The 24,826-nt window shown below is 35.6% G+C and overlaps 1 protein-coding gene across 2 annotated transcripts in view; it reads left to right on the top strand.

Moving 5' to 3' along the window:
• LOC111161105 (aquarius intron-binding spliceosomal factor) overlaps window positions 1-24,826 on the top strand; it is a 92,098-nt gene that overhangs the window by 35,521 nt on the left and 31,751 nt on the right. For both annotated transcript variants that reach the window (XM_022524593.1, XM_022524601.1), the window contains 8 exons: window positions 4,697-4,799; window positions 8,094-8,214; window positions 11,152-11,293; window positions 14,175-14,353; window positions 17,341-17,508; window positions 19,146-19,315; window positions 22,758-22,999; window positions 24,583-24,729. In XM_022524593.1, the coding sequence (XP_022380301.1) occupies window positions 4,697-4,799; window positions 8,094-8,214; window positions 11,152-11,293; window positions 14,175-14,353; window positions 17,341-17,508; window positions 19,146-19,315; window positions 22,758-22,999; window positions 24,583-24,729 (1,272 nt within the window). The remainder of the gene's footprint in view (window positions 1-4,696; window positions 4,800-8,093; window positions 8,215-11,151; window positions 11,294-14,174; window positions 14,354-17,340; window positions 17,509-19,145; window positions 19,316-22,757; window positions 23,000-24,582; window positions 24,730-24,826) is intronic.

The following is a 24,826-nucleotide window of genomic DNA, read 5'->3' as shown; positions in this document are numbered from 1 at the left end:
TACTTCGTTGAGGGTTTTTATCAAGAATGAATACTTACTTTGTCAAATGCATCTCTTGACAGGATCATATGGTTCTTATCCTTTCTTTTGTTAATATGGTGTATCACACTGATTTGCAAATACTGAACCACCCTTGGAGCCCAGGAATAAATCCCACTTGATTGTGGTGAATTATTCTTTGAATGGACTATTGAATTTGATTTGCCAGTATTTTATTGAGAATTTTTGCATCCATGTTCTTCAGGGATACTGGCCTGTAATTCTCCTTTTTAGAGGGGTCTTTGTTTGGTTTTGGAATCAAAGTAATGCTGGCTTTGTAGAATGAGTTTGGAAGTTTTCCTTCCATTTCTATTTTTTGGGACAGTTTGAGAAGAATAGGTATTAATTCTTTAAATGTCTGGTAGAATTCCCTTGGGAAACTATCTGGCCCATGACTTTTGTTTGTTGGGAGATTTTTGATTACTGATTCAATTTCTTGGCTGGTTATGGGTCTGTTCAAATTTTCTATTTCTTCCTGTTTCAGTTGTGGTAGTTTATAAGTTTCTAGGAGTGTGTCCATCTCTTCTAGATTGCCCAGTTTGTTGGCATATAATTTTTCATAGTATTCTCTTTTACTTGTTTGTTTTTCTATGGTATTGGTTGTGATCTCTTATTTGTGATTTTATCTATTTGGGTCATTTCCCTTTTCTTTTTGGTAAGTCTGGCTAGGGATTTATCAGTTTTATTCTTTCAAAGAACCCTCTCTTAGTTTTGTTAATCTGATCTACTTTGTTTCTATATCATTTATTTCTGCTCTAATCTCTATTATTTCCCTTCTTCTGCTGACTTTAGACTTTACTGCTGTTCCTTTTCTTTTTCTTTTAGGTGTAAGGTCAGGTTGTGTATTTGAGACTTTTCTTGCTTCTTGAGGAAGGCCTGTATTGCTATATACTTCCTTCTCAGGACTGCCTTTGCTGCATGACAAAGGTTTTGGACTGTTCTATTTTCCTTTGCTTCCATTTGTTTTTTCTTTTTAATTCTTAAATTCTTGGTTAACCCACTCATTTTTAGTAGGATGTTCTTTAACTGCCATGTATTTGAGGTCTTTGCAAATTTTTTCTTGTGGTTGACTACAAGTTTCATAGCAATGTGGTCTGAAAATATGCATGATATAATCTCAATTTTTTTATACTTGTTGAGTTACCCAGTATGTGATCTATTCTAGAGAAGGTTCCGTGTACACTCAAAAAGAATGTGTATGCTGCTGCTTTAGGATGAAATGTTCTGAATATATCCTTTAAGTCCATCCAGTCTAGTGTGTCATTTAAAGCCATTGTTTCCTTGTTGATTTTCTGTAGATGATCTTTTGCTATATAAGTGGGGTATTAAAGTCCCCTACTATTATTGTATCATTATCAGTGATTTTCTTTATGTTTATTATTTTTTTATTTCATTTCTTAAAATTTAAATTCAGTTAATTAACATACAATGTATGATTGGTTTCAGAGGTAGAGGTCAGTGACATATCAGTCTTATATCATACTCCGTGCTCATTATATTACATGACCTCCTTAATGTCTTTCACCCAGTTACCACATTCCCCACCCCACCCCACTTCCCTCCAGCAACCCTCTGTTTGTTTCCTATGATTAAGAGTCACTTATGGTTTGTCTCCCTCTCTGATTTCATCTTGTTTTATTTTTCCTTCTCTTCCCCTATGATCTTTTTAGTTTCTTAAATTCCATATGAATAAGATCATAAGATAATCGTTTTTCTCTGGTTGACTTATTTCACTAAGCATAATATCTTCTAGTTCCATCCACTTCGTTGCAAACGGCAAGATTTCATTTTGTGATGGCTGAGTAGTATTTCATTGTATATATATATCACATCTTCTTTATCCATTCATCTGTCAGTGAACATCTAGTCTCTTTCTATAGCTTGGCTATTGTAAACATTGCTGCTATGAACATTGGGGTGCAGGTGTCCCTTTCGATCACTACATTTGTATCTTTGGGGTAAATCCCTAGTAGTGCAATTACTGGTTGTAGGGTAATTCTGTTTTGAACTTTTTGAGGAACCTCTTTATGTTTATTATTAATTGATTTGTATATTTGGGTGTTCCCGAGTTGGGGGCATAAATATTTACAATTGTTTGATCTTCTTGATGGATTTACCCCTTAATTATGGTGTAATGCCCTTCTTCTCTTGTTAAAAATTTTGTTTTAAAATCTAGTTCGTCTGATATAAGTATAGCTACTCCAGCTTTCTTTTGATGTCCATTAGCATAATAGATGGTTCTCCGTCCCCTTATTTTCAATCTTCAGGTGTCTTTACGTCTAAAATGAGTCTCTTGTAGGCAGCATATAGATAAATTTTTTTTAAAGATTTTTTTACTTATTTATTTGACAGAGAGAGAGAGAGAGAGAGAGATCACAGGTAGGCAGAGAGGCAGGCAGAGAGAGAGGGGGAAGCAGGCTCCCTGCCAAGCAGAGAGCCAGATTTGGGTCTCGATCCCAGGACCCTGAGATCAAAACCTGAGCCGAAGGCAGAGGCTTAACCTATGGAGCCACCCAGGTGCCCCAGATGAATTTTTTTTTTTAATCCATTCTGATACCTTATGTCTTATGATTGGAGCATTTAGTTCATTTACATTCAGAGTGATTATTGACAGATACAAATCTAGTGCCATTGTGTTACCTGCAGAGTTGGTGTTTCTGGTGGTGTTCTCTGGTCCTTTCTAGTGTTTGTTGCTTTTGGTCTTTTTTTCTCCACTCAAAGAGGCCCCTTAAAATTTCTTACAGGGCTGGTTTAGTGGTCACGAATTCCTTCAGTTTTTGTTCATCCAAGAAACTCTTTTTATCTCTCCTATTCTGAATGACAGCCTTGCTGGATAAAGAATTCTTGGCTGTGTTATTTTCCCATTCAGCACATTGAATACATCCTGCCACTCTTTTCTGGCTCACCAAGTTTCTGTAGATAGATCTGCTGTGAATCTGATCTGGCTAACCTTGTGTTGAAGGATTTTTTTCTTCCCCTTGCTGCTTTCAGGTTTCTTTCCTTGTCTATGTATGTTGTGAATTTGATTATGAAATGCCTTGGTGATAGTTGACTTTTGTTGAATTTAATAGGGGTTCACTGTGCTTCTTGGATTTTGATGTCTGTCTCCTTACCAGATTGGGGAAGTTTTCAGCTATAATTTGTTCAAATAAACCTTCTGTCCCTTTTTCCTTTCTCTTTATTTTCTGGGATTCCTTCTAAAAGGTGGTTGCCTTTCTACTTGTAGACTGCAGTTTTTGTTCTCTCAGTCCTCCAATTGATTCCTTGGGCATTCAGAATGATTTGATAACTAGCCCTGTTCAAGGGATGAGACAAGCTTAGGGTCCCCCTACTCCTCTACCACCTTAACTCCTCCCCCGCAAATCTCTTTAATGTCTGGCTTAATCAAAGACCGTTGGATTTGTAGATCTGCTTCTGTATTTCATTTCTTGTGAGATACTGTTTTGGTTGAAGTAAATGAAGACATTCCCTTATGCAAAAGGGAAATATATTTTAATAGTCTTTTCAAATAATTGTGAATATTTTTCTTTGATACGTATCACAATTTGACAAGTGGTTATTTCTTAAATGTTAGTTTCCATGTGGTATCGAAAACCACATTAAGGAAGTCTATACAATTAAAGTGAATTAATTTAAGAAATAGAGATATTTGCCTTGCGTATGGATGAGAAGACTCCAGGTATGAATTCTGCCCAAACTGATCCATAAGTGTAACTCAGTTCTAGTCAAAATCCCAGCAGGATATTTTTCTAGAAATTGACAAGCTCATTCAAAAATTAGTATAGAAAGGCAAAGAGACTAGACTAGCCAAAACCATTTTGAAAAAGAACGAAGTTGGAGGATTCCCACTACTAATTTCAAGACTGCCTATATAGCTATAGGCACACACAATAACTCACAATGAATCATAGACATATTTATCAGAACCAGAACTAATAGGACATATGGAGAATATTTTTGTGACTATGATTTGTGCAAAGATTTCCATAGACACCAAAGCACAATCCATAAAGAAAAAAAGAATTGATAAATAGGACTTCATCAAAATTTAAAACTTTTACACTTTGAAAGACTTTTTTTTTTCTTTTTTTGGAAAGACATTGTTAACAGAACGTAAATATAACCCCAGAGTGGGAGAAAATATTGACTAAACACCTATCTGATAATGGACTGGTACCTGGAAGTCTTAGAACTCAAAAATAAGAAAATAATTTAAAAATAGCTAAAGATTTGAACAGATACTCCGCCAAAGATGATACATTTCAATAAGGCTACAGAAAGATGCTTAGCATCATTAGTTATTAGGGAAATGCAAATTTAAATCATAATGAGATAACCACTACATGTCTATTAGAATTGTTAAAAAACATGCAATGTATTGACTTTTGACAAGGATGTGTCTTAGTATTAATAGAAGAAATATTGTTCTTGCACACGTAGTAGAAAGGTCTCAGGGACCACAGGGGGTTTGCAGAAGACATTTTGAGAACCTGCATTAAGGGGATTAACTTTCATTGCTAATTTTTTTTTTATTTGCTGCAGTATCATAGGGTTATGTTTGCTAGGGAAGACCTTTTAAGCAGTCTGTAAAATTATGTGTTTCAGAAGTAAAGTAAGTTAATAAGATATTCTGGTTTGAATATTCCTTATTCTGCAGTTCAAATACACTCCACCAGGTGGCATCATACCTCTGCTTGTTACCAACTCTTCCTAAAAATGAAGACACAACTTTTGATAAAGAATTTCTTCTAGAATTGCTGGTAAATATTAATGTTCTTTAAATTTTCCCTTTCTTAAAGATGTGTGTTAATACAAATTTTTTCCTGGGCTAAAGGTTAAGTAGGTCATTTCTACCTGTTTTACAATTACATATCTGATTTTGCCAGATTTCTTATCTATTAGGTTTCTTAAGTCTTTTACCTTTTAAAACTGCTTTATGGCATGAATTCATTCCGTGCAGACATTTTTGAGCAGCTTCTGTGTCAGGCACTGGATTCAGGCATTGGGATACATAGGTAATTGACACCATTCCTGCCTTTTAGAGGTCATAGTTATGCACACACAGTTAATACGTACCCATTCATATTTATCTAACCATTTATTTTATTTTATTTTTTTAAAGATTTTATTTGTTTATTTGACAAAAAGAAATCACAGGTAGGCAGAGAGGGCGGGGTGGGGGGGTGGCGGGAAGCAAGCTCCCTGCTTGGCAGAGAGCCCTATGTGGGGCTCGATCCCAGGACCCTGGGATCATGACCTGAGCTGAAGGCACAGGTTTTAACCCACTGAGCCACCCAGGCACCCCTAACCATTTATTTTAAAAGTTACTTAAATATGGTACCTTGAATATTAAGGCATACCTTTATCATTAGAAAACTCAGGAATATTTATAAAAATTAAGTTATCACTGACTTGGTGATTTAAGAATTCTAACGGAGTTTTCAATCATTTTGGAAAATAATGGACTTTAACTCAAACTAATACTTTTTGAGTAAGGATTTATTTATTTATTATTTATTTTTTATTTTTAAAGACTGCATTTATTTGAGGGAGAATACAAGCAGGGGGAATGGCACAGGGAGAGGAAGAGGCAGGCTCCTCTCTGAGCAGGGAGCCCAACTCAGGGCTTAGTCCCTGGTCCCCGAGATCATGACCCAAGCTGAAGGGAGATGTTCAACCGACTGAGCCACCCAGGCGCCCCTGTTTATTTTTTTAGTGCAGTTTTAGGTTCACAGAAAAATTGAGGAATAGGAATATATTTTTAGCTTTAGTAAAATAATTCATAAAATGCATGAGTAATTATATCCCACTATGAATATTTAAGTTGTTTGCCGTGTTCACTTTTACAAGTAATGATTTGGTCCTGGCTCATGTCTCTTTGTGCACATGTGTGGACATTTAAGAGAGGCACCTAGAAGTGAAATTCTTTGATTGAAGCATGTGCTTACTTAAAAGGTGTAAGATTCAGCCAAATTATCCTCTGAAAGATGTATGTTCCTACTAACAATGTATTAGAGTGTGTCTCCTTAAGCTCTTACCAGCACTGGATGCTACAAGTCATCCCAATTTCTGCCAGTTGCAGAAACTGGCAAACAAAATTTTTTGTTTGTACAAAAAAGAATAGCTTGTTTTAATTTTTTGTTTTCTGTCTGCTGTAGGTTGAGTAGTTTTTTTTTAGTTTGTTTTTTGTAACTCTTTATATGCATTTTTTTATGTATGGAACGGTCCTGAGCACACAGTTTTGTGATTATATTCCAAACTGATTCTTCTAATATGGGGGGTAAAATACAGTCTCTTATTGTAGAGAAGATGATAATGCTCGTTTTGGGGATAGTAACCAGAAGCTATTGGTAGCAGCTGTTTTAAGCTTGATAGCAGGTGTTTTAGTGCCAATTGGAGAGAAATTCTTGGAGTTTTAACTTAATTCAAGTATGGAAAATACTTTTATTGGCATGTTTATTTGTGTGAAGTATATGTCTTAGGTACCATCTTTGCCTTCTTTTCATTATTTCTGACTACGAGTGCTTTCTAAAAATTCTTTGTCCTATTTTCTGACAACGTGAAATCTTTTCTCATTAAGTCGGTTTTGGGGATTAATAATAAATCCTTACTATAAGAAATGAATATTTTTTAAGGAATTTTTCTAATGGACAGTAGGTTTAAGTATAAGGCTGAGCCTTTGCCTTTTACAGTCTTTTTTTTTTTTTTTAAGATTTTATTTATTTGTTTGACAGAGAGAGATATCACAAGTAGGCGGAGAGGCAGGCAGAGAGAGAGAGAGGAGGAAGCAGGCTCCCCGATGAGCAGAGAGCCCAATGCCGAGCTCAATCCCAGTACCCTGGGATCATGACCTGAGCCGAAGGCAGAGGCTTTAAACTGAGCCACCCAGGCGCCCCTGCCTTTTACAGTCTTACAGCTAAGATTTGATCTATGAAATTTAAATATTTATGCCAACAAGAAAACAATTTTAAAAATTTATAGTGCTACAGCATTATCTTTCATTTCCTCTCTCTCCTGAAGGATTTCCATAGGCTTTGGATTCTTCTAATACCTGAATTATGATAAAAGAAGTTGAAATATGTGAATTTTTTAGATGATGTCACACTATTTTCTTTCCTAAAATAATACTCTCTTTACTGAAGAGAACATGACAAATTTTTCACGTATATCATTATTTTAACTTGTTAATTAGATAGCAAGCTTATTTCTGTGTTTGAGATAGAGGACTATAATATTAACAGTGGAAATCTACATAGAGTTCATAAAGGCAAACTCTGATTTTACAAGGAAAATTGAGGCCATGTGTTTGTGTGTGTGTGTGTGTGTGTTTGTTTTGTTTTGTTTTGTTTTGTTTTTAAGATTGATTTATTTCAGAGAGAGACAGCATGAGCAAGGCTAGGGGGGTCGAGTGGCTGAGGGAGAGGGGAAGCAGACTCCCCACTGAGCATGGAGCCCAACACTGAGTTCTGTCTCCTGACTTGGAGATCATGACCTGAGCTGAAACCAAGGCATACACCTAAGCGACTGAACCACCCAGGTGCCCCCAGGTTTTTAATAAACAAAATTTTCCAGATTGTTTAATTAGTAAAAGAATGAAAACTATAATCTACTTAGAGCTTAACATTGTTGAATATTAAGGGCTGTGGATTTTAAGGTCTTGGCATGTACCAGGCACTTCGATGCTGTTTTATAGTATTCCGTTTCATTTTCATAAGAAACTTGGGAGATGAATGGTATATTATCTGTTTTACTGAAAGGAAGCTAAGATCAGGGAAGTTGAAAGAATGTGCCCAGTTTTTACATAGCTCATAAATTACAGGGACTTGGTATTGAACTCTGATCTGCCTGATTTTCCAAAGCCCATCATAATTGGTACCTCTCTCATCTTTGATTTATGGAGAAAATGGAAAAATGAAAAAAACCCTCTTATAAAGTGCTACCATAACTGAAAGACATGAAACTTCTCATTCTGTACTTTATGGTGAATTTCTCCATAAATTAGTTTGATTAAAAAAAGATTGCTCTTACTTTCTGCATGATCCTGTTTCTTTTAGGTATCTCGTCATGAACGTCGAATTTCTCAGATTCAGCAGTTGAACCAGATGCCTTTGTATCCAACTGAGAAAATCATATGGGATGAAAATATTGTCCCAACTGAGTACTATTCTGGGGAAGGTACGGCAGAGAAGTACGGAATACAACTGTATCAGGACATTTAGTTTAGAATTTATCATATGTAACTGAAAATACCTCTGTCTGTTACATGCATTAGGATAATTTTTTGGTACTCTCAAGTTCAGTTTTAAAGCTGGAAACTATTCAGTATTTTGAATGCATAGTATTAAGGATTTTTGTTAAATTTAACCATGCCCTAATGTGTATGTGTGCGCGCGCGAGCACGCTACGCACACATGCTCAGACGTGCACATGTATACGCGTATTGGCATGATATGTGTGTGTGTGAATACGTACATCATCCTTTATAAAATATGACCATAACATAAAACTATGTTTTAAGGAGACCTAATAGTGGAGGAAGTATGGCTCTCAATATGTCATTGTAAAAGGCTTTGTTTTGTTTGGTAGTGTTTTATTTTTCAAAGCCTTTTTTAGAAGTTCTTTTGAATTTCTTGTTAAGCCAGCTAATGACCACCAAAAATTATCAGTACTTAATAATAAACCCTTAGTTTTAATTAAAAAGAGCTATTCCCTGATTTATTTATCTATTTCAACAGATTTGTTCCTGAATGCTTTTGTTCATCCTCTGAGGTTGAGAATTTGCCACAATTGAGTATAGACTGAAGTACATTCTGACATATTTTGAAAGCATATTTCAAAAAAAAAAAAAATCAAGGAAATTTTTGAACAATGGCATCATTATGAGAAGTTTGGCTGTTTTAAAGATATCACCAGTGGTAATTTATTTAAAAGAAAAATAGATACTTCAGAGTCATATGCTGAAGCCATAACTTCAGTAAACCCAGTGCAACAAAGTTGTGCTAGATTTCAGAATAGGCAGGCTTCATATTTTTTTTTGTTCTTACAAAGGTCATGCCTTGTTTTTTCACTTTCCTAATTTGTTCATACTAATAGCATTTATGACCATGCATGTATGAATCTAACTCTTCATCTAATCAGTTCCTAAAAGGCAAATACCACTTAATATTTTGTCTTATCAGTACAGAGCTTATGTGTCCTTAAACATGTATAGTCTTACATCTAGCTTTTGGTGCTATTCAGTGATGCTGCTCTGAGTTTAAAAATACATTTTGCTTAATATGTAAGGTATTGTTCTTTACCTCCTGTAATTAATGAAGGTTAAGGAAAGTATTTCGGAACAATACTCGTTGCCAAGTGGTTTAACTGTAATAAATCTGTCTTCAGATATTTGGCTGTGTCTTGCCATTGTTCTTCAGTGACCATGATGGCATCGTGTTTTAGGGGCTCAGTAGTTGATGCTAATGAATAGGCAAGGATCAAAGCTAATACTAGATGTTTATACAGACTGTTTCTAGCTCCCAAGAAGAGAAGATAAGTGAAACTGATACAGATATTTAAAGAAATATAGTTAAGAATTATAAAGAAAATCCTTGTAAAATTTTTTGCCCTAATTTTGAGCCTTTTAAAGAAAATAAACACAAATATAGAAAGCCACACAACATAAACAGAAGGCTTAACAAATTTTTATAAGGGGAATAACCACCTTATTGGCTATCCCAGAATCCTCCCATGAGCTCCTTCCTAGTTACTGCTTCTCCCTCCACATGAAAGTAACCATTTCCTGACTTCTAAAGCAATCACTGTATATTTCTTCATAGCTTTGTCACCGACTTGTGCATCCGTGTATGGCAGTCAGTCCTTTACATTTTTTAAATGTCTTTTACTTCACAAATGCCCTCTGTATCCCTTCCTTTTCTTTTGAAAAACCTGAGTTGTTTGATCTGTATAGTTTTCCACAGTCTGGTTTTTTTCTAATTGACTGCTCAGTGTACAGTTGAGTATGTCTTTCTGCTCTTTATTTTTCTTGCAGATTGGCAGCTGAACACAGAGGCCTGGTCAGGCTGACGTTTTCTCTCTGGCAGGATTCTTGGCGATGCTGTATTCTTTCATCAGAGGCACTGACTGTCTGCTTGTTTTTGTCTGTGTGTGATATAAGTAGCCATTGCTGCTTAATGGCTAGATTTGTTAATTCAGTGACAGTTGCAAAATGGTCACATTTTAATTCTTTTTTTTTTTTTTAATAAAATTATGCTGTCCAAAGAGACACTTTCCCTCAGCCTCTGGCCTGAAAGACACTGAGTTAGATTATAAGTCAGAATTTGCTAACATAAATGATGTGAAAATTTTTTTCACATTGATGTTTTTGCCCTTAGGTTCATTATTGCTTTGGTAAGAATGGATTCAGATGATGAAAATAATGATTTTCCAGTAAAATGTGTTTATTTTGAGGTTCTTCTTCTTTTTTTTTTTTAATCTTTTTGATATTGCAGCTGAGTGCTTACTCACTTATTATCCAAGGGAAATAGCAGTTACTGAAGATACTAGAAAGAATATTGTTCATTAATATAATCAGAGAAGGGAAATAATTCCAGGAATAGCATACAGCCAATACCTTATCCTTAAGGTCTAGCCAAAAGGTAGAGATTCAGAACACAATAGCACGCTTTGGAGATAGATTAATATGTTGTAATATACTAACTCTTTAACTTTCATGGTAAATTTGTTATGGGCTTAGTTTATGGTCATTATTTACTTCGAGCTTTGCCAAATATATATTAGGGTTGAAGGAAGAATTTTTAAACTACTCGAGACTATATTAATTTTAGGTATCTTCAGCTACTTTTGAGAAGCTTGTTTGTATATGAATCATCGATGCACGGTTATATGTATTAATGAGTTTTATCCTTCCTTCCCAGCTCTTAATAGATAGCATTTGTTAACATGGTTTTTCAATTTCTGTGTGAAAATAAAAATAGAACCTTATCAAATATGCTATATTTGAGACATCATTAAATTAAACTCTTAACCAAATTTGTAGTACATTTCTTTATACATAGTGCAGTTGTCTAATTAAAAGAATAATTCAGATGTGGATGTTGTTTTCTTTTTCAGGTTGTCTTGCTCTTCCCAAGTTGAATTTGCAGTTTTTGACTCTTCATGATTACCTCTTAAGGAATTTTAATCTCTTCCGCTTAGAATCAACTTACGAAATTAGGCAAGACATCGAGGATAGTGTCAGCAGAATGAAGCCTTGGTAAGCAAATTGGTTCCATTTGTAATGAAGAGGTGCAAACAGTGACTGATACAACCTGTGTCAGAAACCTCATAAGTGTATTTAGAAATAGTATGCCTGGCATGAAGACGCCCTTTAAAATATGAAATAGTCACTCTTTGAGAAATTCTCTAATGTGGATTAGAGTATATCAGAAGTGCTAAAATATAAAATACGTATCTGGGTACTTGGGGGTGGTGCTGGGGGACTGGGGATAAGGGAGGAGAGGTCTTCATTCTTGGAGGATGGTAGGGGGAGAAATATAGAGGGGAGAGTATGTTGGGCATTAGCAAAAGTAAAGAGGGAGCATATGACCTTTACTAGGACAGGACTGTTTAACTCCTGGGAGCTTATGATAAAGGGGTCTTCTACCCCAGCTGCTCTTGTGGCTATCACCAGTATCTCAGTTAGCCTCTCTAAGGAACCTGGCAAGAGATGAAGAGTACTGCTGAGCTTCACATGGCATTGAATGTTGCAAAGTCTTGCCGGGTCCTCCATCCATAGATTACCTTGACTAAACCATCAGGATTTACTTTGGGAGCCAGTTGAGTAGGTCTCTTTATTTGAGGAAGTCTTCTGCTTAAACTCAACTCCCCACTTGCTAGCTCATTTCTGGAATTCTGTTAGCTAAGTAAAAATTTTCATTCTGGTTATTATAGGTAGCTCTGTATTATGAGATTTGTGAAGGTCCGTTTTGCTTTTTACACATGAAATAAATGCCCTTCATTCACTATTTCATTCTACGTATGAAATTGATGAGAGTAAGTTATATGTCGTAAGTGACTGTGAATCTATAAAATAGATTTTTATTACATTCTGGTCATTATATGACCAGAATTTTAAAAAAAGAAAATTTAACAAGTTTCTGAATGTGAATGGCTTCAGGTATCTTCCAGGCTTCTCTCCTTACTAATTATAGAGAGCTACATGGACACTATGATTATGATCTATTTTTTTCACTTCCACATTTTATTTCATACACAGTTCTATTTTTTAATTAGTTATTATGTGAAAAGTTATTCTGGGTGAGACTATACAACACAACATAAAGTATTTTTGACTTAATAATCAGTTGAGTCAGTAGGCAGGGTAGCACTGTGAGGTTTGTATACTCGCTGGCTGATCATCCCTGCCCACAGCTTTGCTGGAATTATTGCCCATTGTTTGGACCCCGGGGGTGTGCTTGATCAGAAAGCTTCCTTTCAGTTTATGGTTACCTTGGGTTATACATGCTCGGATTCTAAACCTAATTTTGGCCATTTTGCAAACTAGGGATTTATGAACTAGCAGTTTATCAAATAGAATTCACTTACATTTTACTTAAATGCCAAATAAAGCAAAAATACTTAAGAGTTCTTATGGTCTATTAATAAAGGACATTTTTTTAACTTACTTTATTTTCTGCTAAGGGAAAGAAAATGTCATTTTTCAGAATTAACTTGTGATAATAAATTTTTCTAGATTTTCATTCTGAATTGCCCTTCATTGAAGGCCTTTAAGAATGATGAGATCCAAAAAGAGGCCAAGCTTCTTTCTGTTTCTTGTGTGCTGAAGGTGGAAAGTAGGGGTATAAATTTTACTCAGTGCTTGGTACTAACGTACATATTCAGTCTGCTGAAACCACTGAGCAACATAAGGGAGAATGTACTTATGATGGGCAGAAATCTATCCTTTTTAATTATTCATGTCATAGGTAGATTTTATAAGAGGAAAAAAGTGTTGGGGGGAGTAGATTAGTGGTTGTCTGCGGGTAGTAACAGGATTGACTATAGTCAAATGAGAGGGATCTTTTATACATAGGATGGAAATGTTCTCAAATTAGATTGGGTGATGGGTACACAACTCTGCAGATTTACTAAACAGCATTGAATTGTGCATTTACAGTGAATGCATTTTATTGTATGTAAGCTATACTGTAGTAAAATTATAAAAAATGGATGAGATAATTACAAAAGGGCTTAGACACAAGGTAATACCTTTTAGAAATTCCCTGTATTAAGCAAGTCACTGGATGCAGAACTTTTATTTTTAATTAGTTTCACTCTTTGATGTTGTAGAGTTCTATAGTTTTTTCTTATAACACAAAGCCTTTACCTGGGATGTAGCTTTTCTTTATCTGTGTAAGCGTGTCACTTTTGGCAGTACTTTCCAGTTTTGGAGCGCTGCTGGAGTATTTATATTACACATTTCCCAGATACACTACTTAATGTAAAATCTAAAACACCAGTTAGACTAACATAAGAAGGAAGAGTGGGTATTTGAATGTTAGTGATTCTGGTTATTATAACTAGCTTGATTATTTTTACCCCCAATCCACGGCAGTATCTCTTAAATGATTCAAATATTACCCTAAAGCAAGCATTTGCGTAGATATTATCGTTTGTTGGTTTGTTTTTAATTTTTAAAATTCTGCTTGTTCCAAAACAGCTTGTAGAAATACCTAAATGCATAAAGTATGAACAGTTGAGACTGTCTTGATGAAGAGAGGAAAAGGATTAAAATTATTACTCTATTATAATAATATAGATTATAATATAATAATAGACTACTCTATTATTATTACAGATTATTCTTGACAAAATGCCTCTGCTATTATGTATATAGAGTATCTTTTTTTCTGTGTGTGTGGGATAAATACTCCTCTTTACTTCCCTTTCTTTATTGGACCATATCTGCCTGTTCATAACTACTGAAGGTATTCCCTATATATTGGGACTTAATCTTTTTTTTGAGTTTAGAAATAAGTTACTGATGTCAGGGCTTAGTGGCTAAATATGTGTTCCTCCTTAACTAATTTTCCTTGACAAAAGTTGGGGAAAAGTCATTTTTTCTTGGAGTAATCACTTGCTTCTTTGCTTTTCAGGCAGTCTGAGTATGGTGGTGTAGTGTTTGGGGGTTGGGCACGAATGGCCCAGCCTATCGTGGCTTTCACTGTAGTTGAGGTTGCCAAGCCAAACATAGGTGAAAACTGGCCAACCCGAGTTCGTGCAGATGTTACCATCAATCTGAATGTCAGAGATCACATCAAAGATGAATGGGAAGGTAATTTTCTATTTCAAAAAATAAAGTTACATTTTTGCCTTTTTAGTTAATAGACTTCCACTTAGAAAATTGGCAGAGTACTTTTATTAAACATTATTCTTCTAAACATTTATGAAATTTTATCTTTAAAAATTGTCTTTGTAATTATTAGTAGTAAAAATATCAAGGATCATACAAGAATAATTGTCTTAATACTTTAATAAAAAGCATAAAATAGCATGCATATCATAGGATTTTGAAAATTGCAGTTTGCAGAGCTGAGAGGAGAGCTCTTTAAATCCAAATTTAGTGAGATAGTATTTATGAATATGTAGGATCAATTTAAAAAGAATCAGGATATTACTGTTCACTAAAGAAAGGGGGGTAAGCCACATAGAACTTGTACACATGCAGAGCTAGTAAAGCAAATTAGTATTTTTAAGAGATAAAAGCCGCCAAAGTGAATAGAGGTAAAGTTGCCGGAAAATAAAGATACAAAATCAAAATCAGACAAACTCAAAAGAAATTTTAAGGGGATCTGGTAAAATAACTCAGAAATAGATATAATAGTTTAACTATTTGCATCAAAGGGAGGAAGTCAGAATTAGTGATATTAAGTGTATTCAAGGATAAATAACGGATGTAGAGAATTTAGCTGAGTTATTTCCCCTATTCTTTTCTAGGCAAGATTTTAAGTACAGGAGTTCTGTGTCATAAGGAATTTTATTTAGAGGCAGATATGTTCAGAGTTACTAAGCCAAGTAGACTGAAAACACTGGTAACACCTGTGCCAGAAATGACACATGACCTAATTTTTAAGTGTCACTTTTATATTTTACCCCCAGCTGTCTGTGAGAGCTCTTGCTTGCTGTCCTGTTGTGAGAAACAGTAGTTGGTAGATTTTATCTCTTTCCACCTTCTTAGCATGCCAGAAGGAAAGGGATAGTCCCTTAATGGATCAGTTTTCAGAAATTATTGCTCCCAGTATAGCTGTTTATAACCATAGGGACTACATGATATGTTTATCCAGTAATTCTAAAGGAATCCAGCGCCAAAGCTGGCCACATGTTTGACATGTGATCACTCTAGTGGGTATAGTTTGTGACAAATTGTTTTTGTATTCCTGTATCCTTCAAAAGAGTTCTAATCTAATCTAGTGCATTACACATCTAGAATGCTGTATATCTTCATTATTGCTAAACCTTAAGAAAGACATTATTTTGCTGAAGAAGGTTTTGTACTTACTACCTTTGGCGTTTAAGAAGGTACTAACATAAATACTATTTTACACAGTTACCTAAGCTTTCCTTCATTACTTTGGAGACTTCTATCAGAAGAATATTAAACAGTCTTTTTTTTTTTCCCTTTCATTCTTTTAAACATAGACCTCTGATAGAATGAGAAATGTAATAGATAAATTTTGGTGAGCAAGAGAGGGAACAGTAGGGTATTGTGGGATAAGTGATTCATAGTATGGGGCATGGTGGGAAGAAAAGTGTTTTCTGGGAGGCCAGAGCCAAAATTCAGGTCCTCTGTTAATCACAGATAGAGTAACTAAATAGAAAATGGAGGCAAAAAATGAGAGGAAGGTTCTTTAGTAGTAATGAATATTGTCCTGTAGGAACAGTTTTGAAGAGTTTAAGCTAAATATATGAAACATTGTTCTTGTGTCTTCAAAAAGGTATGAAGTTCAGGGCCTTATCTTCTCCATTACCCCATTTTAAAATTAAGAAAACATAATTAAGGACACAGAAATACTGGATTCTGCTCCAGAGGCACAGCCAGGATGGAGTGGATACAAATGGTTGAAAGGAGAAAGGTAGTTGAACTCACTGTTACATAAGGACTTTTTTAATGTAGATCTGAGATGTCCCACAGTGAAATGATCTGTTAGTAGGGAATATGCAGTCATCCCTCAGTGATACCAAAAAGTGACACTGGTGGGAACTAAATTACTTCTCAGGGCCACCTCTTTGACTTGAAGACATAGATGTTGTAATGAGCTGTGCAGATCAGAAGTCCTAAAGGCAGTACAACTCAGATAGTAGAACAGTTCACCTTAATTCTCATTGCTTCTCGTGCTTCTGATTTGTTGGGAAATAATAAAGTCGTTATCGTTAGTCAGAGCAATTATTACTAGCACACTTAAACCCCACTCCATGTTAAGCCAGAATGGTCCCAATACTGTTAGCCACACATTGACATTGCTGATTTGATTTAGTTGTATATTTTATTACCAAGGTTATAAGTTTGCATTTATGCCATACAGTGGCTAACAAAACGAATCAGGAAAGAAATGAAGGTTAAGTGGTATGACATTACATGGATATGTGATGTAAATTTATGTCCCTTGTCTTCCCATGTCTCTACTTTTAATAGAGCTGGGGATCTAGTTGAGTCCAGCATTTGGTCGAATGACTGAGAAGCTATGGACTTCGGCACAAGTTTCCTATTTCTTGTCATTTACTTATAAAAATTTTCATTTGCCAAATGAAACTATATATATCCAACCATGTTCTGAATTTGATATCTATAAACAGTGCTTTTGTGCCTTGATGAATTATTCTCGCATTGACCTCTTTCAGGGAATGCAGTTAGACTGTTGTTGGAGTGACAGTGATGAATAGTTGAAACTGATGTTGGAAACCTGCTAAGTACGATGTAGCTGGATTATGTGCCAGCCGTATTTTCAGTTACTTATCAAGAATGATGACGAACATCCAGTTTGGAGCTCTAACATGACTTGAGGACTTACTCAGTAATGTATTCGTGGCATAAAAGTTTCTAATGTTAACACAAAGGGAAATTTTCATTTTAACTATTCCTTTCAAACATTGAATTTAAAGATTATAGGAAAACCCATAATTATATTGCAATGCAAATGTAATCATTGATCACCTTTGGTACTTCACATGTTTCTTAAATCTCCTAAGAGGATGACTATTTGCCAACAAAAGACTAAAAACAGTAACATTCTGATAAGTAAAAATGTCTTTCTGTTCTACCAGGTCTTCGTAAGCATGATGTATGCTTTTTAATCACCGTACGGCCCACAAAACCTTATGGTACTAAGTTTGACCGGAGGAGACCTTTTATTGAGCAGATTGGCCTGGTTTATGTCAGAGGCTGTGAAATCCAGGGCATGCTAGATGATAAAGGGCGCGTCATTGAAGACGGTATGGCAATCTGTAATTTTGAAAGAGTATGTGTACATAATGATAAGTTTTTGTGCCTTTTTTATTTTTGCATCTTAAGTAATATTTTTTAGTTATTTTATATACTCAATCAACACAAAGGATTATATATAAAATATGTGTAAGGTACCTACCACCCACTTCTAGAAATAAATAATATGGTTTCTAAGCTTTTTATTAGATATTGGAAAGGACAGGATCTTTTGAAATTATCTTTATTTAAAATTTTCCTTTTATAATACTTTATAATATTGCCTTTTTAAAACCTCCAAACACCTCTTATGACGTATTTGCCTAATTTTTTCTTCTTAAGTTTTATTGATTTGATGCGTTGTAGCAGTGGCTCTCAGTTGGAAATAGCACTTCCCTGTATTTTGAAATGAATTTTGGTATTTATCTTGTCATGTACTGGGGGTAGGAGTAGGGGACGGTGAATTTTATGGGGGGGGTGAAATTTGATGGATGGGGTCTAGGGATGCTAAACATCTAAACAGAGCTGCTTTGGGGCACCTGGGTGGCTCAGTCAGTTAAGTGTCCGATTCTTGATTACAGCTCAAGTCATGATCTTAGGGTGGTAAGATTGAGCCCCACCTTGGGCTTTGTGCTGAGCCTGGAGCCTACTTAAGATTCTCTCTCTCCCTTTCTCTCTGCCCTTCTCCTATCACCCACTCACACATGGCACATGCCCCTACTCTCTCTCTCTCTCTCTCTCTCTCAAAAAAAAAAAAAAAAAAAAAATTTAAACAGAGCTGCCTTGTAGAAAGAATTGTCATACCTCACATGCAAACATTACCCCATTTAGAAATACTGCCTTACTGGATTTGTCAGCTCTTTGATTTCTCAGTCTTATCATTAGCTTTTCCTTGAAATTCTTTCTTATCTTGTTTGACTTCCTTGTTATTCTTACTGTTAAATTATAATTGCATCTATTTCCAGGGCTTATTCCAATTTGTTTACTAAACTTCTCTCAGAACTTGAATTGATTTCTACCTGTGATTTTAAGATTGCACCATAATTGAAAGTGCTGGTAATTAAGCTGACCTTATCACTAGAATAAAAGAAAATAGGAAAGGTGGAATAACCATAAGGTCACATATTGGGACTAGAGTTAGAGGACTAAGACAAAGTAAGGAGACGAGGCAAAGGGGCAAGAAAAAGCCTCTGAGCTTTCAGCTATTAGTATATGAAATTTCCTTTCACACTGGTGATACTAGGAATGGCATGTGAAAGGACAAAAAGAGTGATCAGTCGAGTGCTTACTATAGGTAAGGCAGTAATGGAAGCTATGAGTAACTGACAAAAGTAAAGTTGTTTGACTTTTAGGGCTCTTATTTTGGTTGAGAACATATACAGAAAATTGCAGTCTATGGCCTTGCATCATAAACATTACATCACATACGTTTTTCTGGGAAAGAAATAGTAAGAATTTAGGGAAAAGAGAAAATATTTTCAGCCTCTAGGTATTTGAAGAGGATGAGTGGAAAACATCCTAGTCAGGAGAAGGACTGGGGTTCAGTGTGAGCAGTTTATTCATCACTTCTGGAAAAGGAATACTGCTAACTTACTTTGATACTTGGAAAGTCTGTATTTCACTTACCAAACTTTTTCAAAATGTCTAGGACCTGAGCCAAGACCCAATCTTAGAGGAGAGTCGCGGACATTTAGAGTGTTCTTGGATCCAAACCAGTATCAACAAGATATGACTAATACTATACAAAATGGAGCAGAAGATGTGTATGAAACTTTTAATATCATAATGAGGAGAAAACCAAAAGAAAATAACTTTAAGGTAATTTTTAGGCTGTGTAACTAAAAGTACTCTGTCCAGTTTGAGTTAACTTCTAAAACATAAATACATAAATACTAGATAAAAGAATGTTTTGTTAAGGAAATGATCACTGCTTTTATTCTCATTCTAAACAATTCTCTTATATTCTTAACATGTAGACTAAATATAAAAACTTAAGAAAATTTATTTACTAAATCTATTTTGTCTTTTGGTAAGTTTAGAAACTCAGCAATATAAATTAATCCACGTCAGCCTCCTTCCTTGCATTTTGTATATTAGATGCTCAGGATAGCCAGTATAAGGTAAAGAAAACTGCTTGTTTATTTGTTTAGTAGGACTTCTTTTTTAAATCAAAAGTAAGTGTACTTCCAAATCACTTTATGAACACAGATGTGGGAGCCCGTGGTTTTGAATCACTTTATTATATAATATGTTTTACTCCTTAGCAGGAAAAGGGAGGTTTAGGGGCTAGAGAATTTTACTTTTATAACTTAATGGAGATAAGGAGTTTTGATAAAATATATTTTTTAATTATTTGAAACTACTACATTATAAAATGTAAACATTGAATTGTTTTAGCATTTGGTAACACTACCTTCTGTATAAGTACCTTTCTTTTTTCTCTTCCCCCAAAACATAGTGCTTCTTATGCATTGTCAGTTTATTGCCTTTTTTTCCCCCTGTTCTTGTAATTAAGAGACGACTTCACATACAAAGGAATTTATTCCCCATTTTACCCTATTATTGAAGACAGGACAGCAGAAGTACTCTTATTTCTTTTTGTCTCACAGTCCACATCCGGTCCATCAGTCAGTCTGGTTAGCTCACTACCTCCACTGACAGCACGTCCAAGACACCTTCATCTCACATCCCTGCTTCCATTCTTCACAGCTCCTCTCTTTCTGCTATTCTCCACATAACTACTGAATATAAATTATGCCTTGGTACCCTGTTCTACACTCTAATGGTTTCCTATCATAGTAGAAAATTATTACCATAATCCAGGAGGCTCCTTCATTATCTGTCCTCTGGCCACCTCTTCAACCTCATTTTCTAACACCTTTCCTTGATACATTCGATGGCAGATGTGTTGACCTTTCTGCTGTTCTTTAAGAATCCAAACCTTGGTCCATGGTGTTCCCTTTACCAACACAGTCTTCCTCCCAGGCATTTGCCTGGATCGCTCCCTCCCTGCATGTAGGCAATTCTGCTTAGATGTTAACTCCTAAGAGAAGCTTTTTTCTGGAAACCTTACCTAAAGTAGTATTTCCTCTTCTCATTCTTAATCCAATTGTCTTTATTTCTCCTTACAGTCTTTATTATACTTGATGACTTGGTTTGTTTTGGGTCTGACTTCACCATTAGAATGCAGGTCTGTGAGGGCAGGGTCTCATTCGTTTGCCTCTGTTTTGTTTCTCAGTAATCACTGAATTTCAGTCACTTTACTAAAAATGAAAAAAAGTTCCTTCCTTATGTTCATACGTTTGACCATTTTATTTAATGCCCACTATGTGTCTGGCATTGTACTAAGTTGTATGGAGCCAGTAAAGTTGAGTAAGATACAGCTTACGTTTTTAGGGAGTTTAGACTACCAATAAAGGAAGTTAAAAATATAAACAAATAACTACCATGAAGTGTTAGAAGGTGCCAGAAGTCATAAGAAGGATGCAGATAAAAGTGTCACGGAAGGGACGCCTAGCTGGCTCAGTCGGAAGAGCATGTGAGTCTTGATCCTCAGGGTCATGAGTTCAAGCCCCACACTGGGTGTAGAGATTACTAAAAAAAATAAACTTTTAAAAACAACAACAACAAAGTGTCAGGGGAGGTCAAAGAGGCATTCAGATTCCAATCCAAGAAACAGGGGCAGTGATTAACTCTCCTGTGTTTGGGAAAGGACAGATGCTCTTTTGGTGTCTTCAGTGTTTTGTTATCTACCTGAGCAGCAGTCCTTACTTCCTTCTCTCTTTCTCAATTGGTATAGCCTGTTCTGAACTGGATGTTTTATTTCTTGCCTAAATAATTGCACTAAATCACTTCTTCTGCCCTAGCCCTGTTCTGGTCAGTCACCTGTTTTTCATATGCCTCTACTGATCATTTCAGTCAGCTTCTCAAAACATTTCTGTGACTTTCCATTAATGATGAAATAAACCAAGGTTCCTTCACAGGAACCTTGTTTGAACAAAATTGAAATGCCACTTTCCTTTCTGAAACCTTTCCTAAGGTCAAAAGTCTTCCCTGCATGTGTCTGTCTTGGAACTGTGTTCCCATTGTATTTTATAATATTCTGTATTATTGACCACACTCTGCTGCTTTGTGTCATTGCTTAAGGACATATTTCCTCTCCCTACTAAAATTTTAATTTTCTTAGAGAGTAGAGCTCTTGTCTTACCCATCATTATGTGAACATACTCATTAATGTGTCCATCCAGTGATTTACCCATCTCATAGTAAAACTTCCTAGATCCCTGCTCTCATGGAAATGATATTCTAGTGGGGATTAGACAAATGATAAACAGGTAACTTAGTACATGAATAAGAGAATTTCAGGTAGTGATTAGTGCAAAAAAAATAAAACAAGGTGATGTGATAGGAGTGTGAATAACACACACTGTCCTGTTATTTTGTTGTCCTGTTGTAGTATATAGCATTTGTGACATAAAAATGGCTGGTTTTGTTATTTTAGTCTTTGTAGTTAATAGCCTAGCCTTCTGATTTCCATATAGGTGATAGAGCACTTTGTCTAGAAGTAATTATTAGAAAGTCTGAAAGTTTGCCTTGAATTTTGGTAATTTTGATAATGTATAGATTAACAATTACAATGACTTTTTATTGTAGAATGTTTCATTCTGAAATTTATTTGACATTTCACTTTTATCTTTTTGTCTACTTTATTTTTTATTTCTAACTTTATTTCTTCTAACAGTGTTAATTTTAATATTTTTAAGTTATGAGATGTTTCACAACTGAGGCATATATTAATATGTTTCTGGTTGTGTGTCATCTTAGCATGGAGGAACTATGGAATAAAAGATTTTATTTTATTTTATTTTATTTTATTATCTGCCCAGGAATTTCTAAGAGGAAACATACTCTTTAAGTGTTTGTTCTATAATATTTTCTTATTGTTATGTAGTCCTGATCAGGTTTTCTTTCTGCCCAACGGGAGTCAAGTGATGAACTCATTTATGACATTCTGTCTAAATGAACTCCTAACGGATAAACTGTCCTTGCTAAGTTTGGTCTTTTGTTTAACTCAGTGTATGGTATCAGCTGAAAATATAGCTGTTGATTCAGTCTAGCCAAGCACCTGTCAGCAGAAATAGCTTCTTGCCCTGAAACACTCGGGAATTCTGGATTAGTGCAGCTAGCTCTGCATTCCACTGAAGTGCAAATGTTTGAGATGGCTTCTTGACACAACCCTTTTCTGTCCTTTCCCTGACAGGCTGTGCTGGAGACCATTCGGAACCTGATGAATACTGATTGTGTGGTACCTGACTGGCTGCATGACATCATTTTGGGTTATGGGGATCCAAGTAGTGCACATTATTCAAAAATGCCCAATCAGATTGCCACTCTTGATTTCAATGATACGTTTCTGTCCATTGAACATTTAAAAACCAGCTTTCCTGGTCATAATGTTAAAGTAACTGTGGATGACCCAGCTCTACAGATACCCCCTTTCAGGTAAAGTCAGAAGTGGATACACTCCTTTCAAACTTTCTGTAGCCAGTGTGAGATAGGTCATGGGACTCTAGCTAAAATTTTAAATATCTTGATTGTGTTTGGGCAGTCTTTACCTTCACCAAATAATGACTGGGATAAATTTACTTTATTTGATTCTATTTCTTAGTATAGAAAACAATTTTAAGACCGTAATAAAAGTAGCCTCACGTCTGATAAGGGATCAGTAAATGCTTGTTGTCTGAAGAGCATTATATAAACATATTTATAGCATTTGACTTAAGAAATATGTCTGCTTATTATGTATAATCTGGTATATTTCCTAATTAATAGACATAGTTGTGGGATGTTGAACTTTCTTTTGTTTTGATTTCAGAAAAATTCTATTTTTCTCATAAGTTTGCTTGCTTTCACAAAACTTAAATATTCACAATATAGTTATATTTCATGTTAAAGAAGCTTTGGCTTTAATTTTGAGTAGAAATGGAACAAAGCACCTGAAGCAGCAACTTATCACTCTTCCCTGAATACTATTACATGGGAGAAGTGTACATAGAGAATTCTTTTTTCTTTTTTTTAAGTTTAATTTTAATCTATTCATTGATTCCCCCAGGTAGTGGGGGGTATTACTTCAGGTATCCCTGACCCCAGGTTAAGAACTTCTGCCTTAAGGCGCCTGAGTAACTCAGTCAGCTAAGCGACTGCCTTCGGTTCAGCTCGTGATCTCCAGGTCCCAGGATCAGCCTGTGTTGGGCTCACTGCTCAGTGGGAAGTCTGCTTCTCGCTCTCCCTCTGCCCCCCCTCCTGCCGCCTGCTTGCGCTCTCTCAAATAAATAAAATCTTTAAAAAAACAAAAACAAAACCTTCTGTCTTAAAGTCTTGACATTCTAAGGGTGTCATAATGGGGATTCAGCCTGTCTCTCCAGCCTTGTTTTCTCTACTGTATCCATTCTAGCAGAACTGGCCACTTGTACTTGAACCTGTAGTCTTACATATTCCCGGAATATCTTCCCTTCCGTGTTTGTATGTCTAAGTTCTTGGAAACTCATCTTTTTTTTTTTTTTTAAGATTTTATTTATTTATTTGACAGACAGAGATCACAGGTAGGCAGAGAGGCAGGCAGAGAGGGAGGAAGGGAAGCAGGCTCCCTGCTGAGCAGAGAGCCCAATGCGGGGCTCAATCCCAGGACCCTGGGATCATGACCTGAGCTGAAGGCAGAGGCTTTAACCCACTGAGCCACCCAGGCGCCCCAGAAACTCATCTTTGATGCCATCTCTCCCAAGAAGCCTTTTCTGATTTAAGGAGGGACAATGGGTAAAGCACTTTACAGTGCATGGATATAAGCGTAAAATGCTCCTTCTTGATTCTCCCTTCATCAGTTGACTTTTTCTAATCTGAACACCATTAACACATATTTTAATGCTTTTAAGTCTGCTCTTTTCGGAATATATGTACAGGTAGTGAGTTCCTTTAAGCCATAAATGTTTCTTTCTGATCTGATTGTACTCCATACAATGTCATGCACAAGGTAGGTGGTTGGTAAAGGTTGTTAGTGGTAAAAATGAACAAAGATCTTGATTTTGTAGGATAACTTTTCCAGTAAGGAGTGGAAAAGGGAAGAAAAGGAAAGATGCAGATGGTGAAGATGAAGATACTGAAGAGGCAAAAACCTTAATTGTTGAACCTCATGTCATTCCTAATAGGGGTCCTTATCCTTACAACCAACCCAAACGGTAATTTTACTGTCTATTAATTGAAATAATGAATAGTAGTTTGTTATTTTGGATTAATAATAGTTTAAATTTTACTATGCCTTTAGAAACCCCAGGA

This window comes from Enhydra lutris, unplaced genomic scaffold (assembly GCF_002288905.1).
Source record: "Enhydra lutris kenyoni isolate GAN:26980312 unplaced genomic scaffold, ASM228890v2 scaffoldscaffold4, whole genome shotgun sequence".
NCBI classification, from domain to species: Eukaryota; Metazoa; Chordata; class Mammalia; order Carnivora; family Mustelidae; genus Enhydra; species Enhydra lutris.
This window is presented reverse-complemented; position numbering and strand designations above follow the sequence as displayed.